Consider the following 7,078-nt stretch of genomic DNA (forward strand, 5'->3'; position numbering starts at 1 on the left):
AAGTCTAACCCTAAAAAATTAATTGCATAAATAGCAAAAAATCTATATAACAAAATATAGGTACTTTAAAATGCATGGAGGGTAGCAGGATTAACAGTGACAGGGAGAAGGCTGAGGTACTGAACCAGTTTTTTTTATTCACCATTGGATGATACTTTGGAACAAAATAGAACATGCCAGCCCTTACCATTAACTGGGTTATGTATAGAGGATATCAGGAACAAATTGGATAATATTCAGGTAAATAAAACTCCAGGCCCAGATGGAATACACCCAAGGGTGTTAAGGGAACTTAGCACTGTTATAGACAAACCTCTACTCATTATTCAAGACTCATTATCCAAGACTCATTCTCCTCAGGCATGGTACCCAAGGATTGGCGTAAAGCTGATGTGGTGCCACTCTTCAAAAAGGGAAGTAGGGATGATCCAGGAAGCCATAGACCAGTTAGTCTGAAATCAATAGTGGGGAAGATATTTGAAGGGATTTTAAGGGATTATATTGATGAGCATATTCATGTAAACAAGATAGTGAGTTCTAATCAGCATGGTTTTATGAGAAATAGATCATGTCAAACTAATCTAATTAGATTCTATGAGGAAGTCAGTAAAAATATAGATAAAGGGAAATCAGTTGATGTGATATACTTAGATTTTGCAAAGACGTTTGATACAGTGCCACATGAGAGATTGATGCACAAAATTAAGGGACTGGGAATAGCTGAAAATGTTAGCTCATGGATAAATAACTGGATAAAAGATAGGGAGCAACGAGTAGTAGTAAATGGATCATACTCAGATTGGACAAAAGTAATCAGTGGAGTCCCCCAGGGATCAGTACTGGGAACAGTTCTTTTTAATATTTTATAAATGACTTGGAGCAAGGATTAAATAGCTACATCTCTATTTTTGCAGTTGATACTAAGTAAGGTCATTAGGTCAGAGCAGGATGAACTTTCGTTACAAAAGGACCTGCAAAAATTAGAAGTATGGGAAGGTAAATGGAAAATATTTAATACGGGAAAATGCAAGGTTCTACATTTTGGAAGTAAAAATAAGCAGGCAGCGTATTATTTGAAATGGGACAAGACTTAGCCATAAACAGGAGGAAAGGGATTTGGCGGTAGTAATAGATAACAAGCTAAAGATGGGTGCACAATGCAGGGCAGCAGCTTCAAAGGCTAATAAGATTCAAGCATGTATTAAAAGAGGCATTGATTCAAGGGAGGAAAACATAATTCTGTCACTATATAAAGCCCTGGTAAGACCTCACCTTGAGTATGGAGTGCAGTTCTGGGGACCGATCACAAAAAAAGATATTGCAGAACTAGAAAAAGTTCAGAGAAGAGCCACAAAGCTAATAAGAGGATTGGAGAATTTAAGCTATGAGGAGAGGCTAGCCAAACTGGGTCTGTTTTCTTTAGAAAAAAGGCGCTTGATAGTTGGCATGATTACTTTATATAAATATATTCAAGGCCATTATACAGAGATGGCAGAAGCTCTGTTTATTCCAAGAAAATTGTTTGTGACAAGAGGTCACAATTTAAGGTTGGAGGAAAGGAGATTTAATCTCCTGCAACGGAAACGTTTTTTCACTGTAAGAGCAATAAAATTGTGGAACTCATTACCAAAGGAGGTGGTGAATGCCAATACCCTAGATGCATTTAAAAATAGTTTGGATACATTTCCGTCTATAAATAAAATTCATAGATATGATTGCTAGTATTAAATCGGTCACCTTTTAGTGGAATTATTTAAGCTTAACTGAAGCTTTTTAAGTATTTTAGCTTTGTATAGGTTGAACTCGATGGACTTCAGTCTTTTTCAACCTCATCTACTATGTTACTATGTTCTAGTCTATTTGTTATTTTTTCTGGTTAAAGGAAAGGTCATAAAGCCTCTGCCATTTCTCTGGCATCTTGGTTGAAACTTTTTATTCATAAAGCTTATTTGGAGGAGGGGCAGTCTCCGCCTCAGCGAATTACAGCTCATTCTACTAGATCAGTTGCCACTTCTTGGGCTTTCAAGAATGAAGCTTCAGTTGATCAAATTTGCAAAGCAGCAACTTGGTCTTCTTTGCATACATTTACTAAATTTTACCCTTTTGATGTGTTTGCTTCTTCAGAAGCAGCCTTTGGTAGAAAGGTTCTTCAGGCAGCTGTCTCAGTTTGATTCTAGTGCCTTTCACTTGAGTTTTTTTTTTAAATTTAAAGAAAATTTAATAATTTTTTTGGATTTAATTTTTCAGCGGATATAGCTTTATTTATTTTATCCCTCCCTCTCTAGTGATTTGTGGATTTCCACATCTTGGGTATTATATCCCATATGTCACTAGCTCATGAAAGGAAACAAAATTTATGTAAGAACTTACCTGATTCATTTCTTTCATAGTGGCAAGTGTCCATGAGACCCACCCTATTTTTTGTGGTTATGATTTTTTTTGTATAAAGCACATTATTTTTCCAGTTCCTCTTTTTGTATGCTTTTGACTCCTTATTTACACCTCCCTACTTGGCTATACATTAAACTGAGGTATGACTGAGGTGAGGGGTGTATTTATAGGCATTTTGAGGTTTGGGAAACTTTGCCCCCTCCTGGTAGAAATGTATATCCCATACGTCACTAGCTCATGGACTCTTGCCACTATGAAAGAAATTAATTTATCAGGTAAGTTCTTACATAAATTAAGTTTTGTTTTTAGTTTTACCAAGTCATTTGTCAGTATCCGGTTGTAGGTCACTTTCTAAATTAGCTTTTCATATAGGCCACAACTGTGTTTTCCTCACATTTCCTGCAAGACATTTGGTGGGTAAGCTACTTCTGCCAGGCATTATACCTTTGTCATTAAAGGGACATTAAACAATAAATAAATGCTAGATAGAATGATGCATTCAAAGAAAACATTAGTCTGAGAATAACATGTAGATATATTTTCTAAAGTTTCATTAGCTGTTTAAATATTGAGAAAATAAGTGTAAAGTTTTAGTGTCTATAAAACAATGGGTGCTGCCATGTTGTAACTTAGGTTACCTTCTCTGCTCTGGCCAATTAGGGAGAGTTATAAATAGGTCACTAGAGTGTGCAGCCAATGGCTGTGTGGGATATAACAGTGTTCTGCACTTTCATTTCTAACAGGAACTGAAAAACGGAAAATTTCAGAATGGAATTACAGGAAGAGGGTACAAAAGAAATAATGAAAGTACATTGCAGATTTTTTTTTATATTTACAATTTATCATTTTATACTACTATCTCAAAGTGTTTAATGTCCCTTTAAGTAAACATTTTTTTAGTAACCTTGTCAGTCTAGTAATCTACTATGGCTAAATGACAATGTGTGCTTCTAATAGACCAGCTTCAGAATACTCCAGTCCTGGGAGACCACTGAGCTGCTTTGTGGATGAAAACACTCCAATTGTGTCTACCAATGGAGCAAGCTGTGGACAAAGCTCAGACCCCAGACTTGCAGAAAGAAGGGTTCGGTCACAAAGACACAGGAATTACATGAGCAGAACACATTTACACACCCCTCCTGACTTACCTGAAGGATATGGTAAGTGGTGCTACAACCTTTTGTTCTTGACATATTTTGAAGTAATCTAGTGTTAGACTGCCGTGCTTTAAAGTTCCAAATTATATTCCTGCATTTACAGTAAAAATGCACCTGTTGTACTTCTTTATTGAAGTTATAGCACAATAGTGCCTATTTTTAACGGCTATAATGTTTACTTTGCTGTAGCTCACATTGTTTCCCCGTTTGCCTTTCACAGACTGTATAAAATAAGTTATGTGATTAACTTTATTGTAAGGTCTTTATTCCAAGGTTTAGACCTATAACAATATACAACTTTCAATGGGACAGACTATTCTTTTAAGATATTGTATTGGACTGACACTGGGTTATCCTTAAGGGAGCAGTAAACTTAAAATGCAATCCCCCATAAAATGTAACACTCATTGGTCAACATGGAATTATGTCATAACGTGAATTAAAGAAATGTTACTCTATTTATATACACAATTCTATCTAATACGTGTACACTCTATAGCACTATGATGCAAAATGTGATTCATACAAACATTAAAGCATATAAAGTATATAAATGGAATCAGTATGAATATCTAACGTATAAATAACCCTTTCATATACACATCTTAGTATGAAGTTATATAACATTATCTGCAACCAACAATATTACAAAATACTAAATGCAATGTAGCATGTGACTGTTTCCAATCGCCTAATACCAATAATTGATTAAATCACACGTCAGTTGTCTAATGACTTTTCCTTTTAATATAGACATGTTCCTTTGTATAAAGTGTGGATTTTTACATTTATTCTTTGCTCTTATCACTTCATTTTGCATTGTTACTAGTAAAAACCATGCACATTTTGTTTAAATATACAGTTGTAAATGGTTTTCAAATCTTCATTTTCTATGCAGTTAATGTGTTATGTAGTGCTCAAGTGTTTATGTATATTATGCATATAAAAATAAAACCACTATAAAGAGCCACTGTATTGTAAAAAACATGTTTCCCCTTTTAATGTGTTTCCTATGCCTTGTTAAACCAGCTGGAGAGTATGAGAAATTACTCTTAGCTTTAATTTTGTATTTTTAAAACGCTGTGTTTGCTCATTGAAACCACATCCCATTGTTTGCAAGAACATACCCATTTGAATGTGCCGAGGTTGCAGGATGAGCAGATGTTTTATCTTAACTTTCTCCGCATTCTTTTTTATAATTTGTGTGTATGCATGTGCGTGTGTTTTCCCGTTGACCACTCCAGCTAGGGTTGGATATTAACACCTTCATACCAGGGGCAAACGTTTAACATTGGAACAGAGTTCTGATGTAAACACTAACTGGGAAAACTATCACGCGATCTTCGATGCAATAACGTGATTTCATGGCTGGAAACAGATCGTGGGAGACTGCCTACGACGCTAGGCACGCCCACAGTGTGATTTTCCATTTATTCAGAGGAGGCTGCAGGACGCTACATAAGGTAGGACAGCGTTAAAGCCCAGCACTGTTAGGACAGCGTAAATCGTCCTAACTGTGTAAAGCTGTTAAAATCTATTCTTGCAATGAAAGTATTCAGATAATGTGGCTCTTATTTTAGTAGGTATTTTGTAGAAGACTTTAATATTTTAGATATTGATCTTGATTTAGAACCCCATTGGGATCATGGTATCTAATATAAAATATATTTATTTTTTTCCCAACTTTGTTTTAACAGAACAGAGAACTACACAGCAAGGGCAGGTGTATTTTCTGCACACACAGACTGGGGTGAGCACTTGGCATGACCCAAGAGTGCCGAGGTAAGTGTTCTCTAAGGATAATAATAATGATGTTACTTCATTGGGAGCTTTCAAACTTGTCTGGAGTATTTAAAGGGACATTACACCCAATTTTATTCTTTCATAATTCAGATAGATCATACAATTTTAAACAACTTTTCAATTTACTTCTGTTATGAAATTTGCTTCATTTAGTTAGTATCAATTTGTTGAACGAGCAACAATGCATTACTAGGAGCTAGCTGAACACATCAGGTGAGCCAGTGACAAGGCCACTATATATGCCACCAATCAGCTAGCTCCCAGTGGTGCATTGCTTCTCCTGATCCTACCGAAGTATGCTTTTCAAAAAAGAATATCAAGAGAACAAAACTAATTAGATAATGGAAGTAAATTGAAAAGATGCTTAAAATATATTCTATACAAGTATTGGAAGAAAAAAAAATGTGGATTTCATGTCCCTTTAAAGCTGTAGGTCTTTTCTAGAAATACTATGTTGGGTTGAACAGCTTAATATGGTTTTCTTTAAAATTTACCATAAAAACTGCACAGCCAATGTATTGTATTGTATTGTATTGTATTGTAGTGTTATTAAACAGTTAATTTAAAGGGACAGTGTAGTCAAAATTAAACGTTAATGGTTCGGATAGAGCATGCAACTTTCTAATTTACTCCTAATATCAGTTTCTTCGTTCTCTTGGTATCTTTATTTGAATGTAAGTTTAGGAGCCAGTCCATTTTTGCTTCAGCACCTGGGTAGTGTTTTCTGATTGGTGGCTACATTTAGACACAAATCAGAAAGTGCTACCCAGGTGCTGAACCAAAAATGGGCCGGTTCCTATGCTTACATTCCTGCTTTTTCAAATAATGATACCAAGAGAACGAAGAAAAATTGATTATAGAAGTAAATTAGAAAATTGCTTAAAATTGCAGGCTCTATCTGAACCATGAAGATTTAATTTTGAATATACTATTCCTTTAAACTTTCATGATTCAGATAGTGCATGCAATTTTAAACAACTTAGGAATTTGCTTTTATCATCAAATATGTTTTGTTCTCTTGGAATTTTATGGAAAGCTCCGGTTCCATATGCGGACAGACGCCAGATCGTTACAGATGGTGACTGTGTGTGTGTGTGTGTGTCACTGTTTATAACGATCATCTGCTGGTGCCAGTCGGGAGGTGTGGGAGGGAATCCAGGAGATGGGTGGGCGGTCCAGTAGGGGAGGGAGTGTGAGGGCCCCACACTGTGGCTAAAATAGAGGAGAGGGAGGGATGGGGCAACTACACAACAGAGAAAGGGTGGTGGGGATCCCTAACTAAGGATCGCGGGCGGTGGAGGGGACCACTACACTATAAAGAGAGAAAATGAATGAGAGAGAGTGAGAATCCAGCACTCACTTTCCAGATATAAATATTCCATTCAGGAAGGCACTCTTCGTTTTTAAGCTGTCACTTTAATAAAGTTTTAGCTTAAAAATGGAGGGTGCCTTCCTGACTGGAATTTATATTTATATATATATATATATATATATATATATATATATATATATATATATATATATATATATATATATATATATAATATATGTGTGTGTGTAGTGTGTATACAGGGAGTGCAGAATTATTAGGCAAATGAGTATTTTGACCACATCATCCTCTTTATGCATGTTGTCTTACTCCAAGCTGTATAGGCTCGAAAGCCTACTACCAATTAAGCATATTAGGTGATGTGCATCTCTGTAATGAGAAGGGGTGTGGTCTAATG

The 7,078-nt window shown here is 35.7% G+C and overlaps 1 protein-coding gene across 1 annotated transcript in view; it reads left to right on the top strand.

Moving 5' to 3' along the window:
* Nucleotides 1-7,078, top strand: part of SMURF2 (SMAD specific E3 ubiquitin protein ligase 2) — a 456,801-nt gene that overhangs the window by 298,972 nt on the left and 150,751 nt on the right. The window contains exons 7-8 of the mRNA XM_053707978.1: nucleotides 3,349-3,551; nucleotides 5,246-5,330. Coding sequence (XP_053563953.1) covers nucleotides 3,349-3,551; nucleotides 5,246-5,330 — 288 coding nt within the window. The remainder of the gene's footprint in view (nucleotides 1-3,348; nucleotides 3,552-5,245; nucleotides 5,331-7,078) is intronic.

This window comes from Bombina bombina, chromosome 1 (assembly GCF_027579735.1).
Source record: "Bombina bombina isolate aBomBom1 chromosome 1, aBomBom1.pri, whole genome shotgun sequence".
Taxonomy (NCBI): Eukaryota; Metazoa; Chordata; class Amphibia; order Anura; family Bombinatoridae; genus Bombina; species Bombina bombina.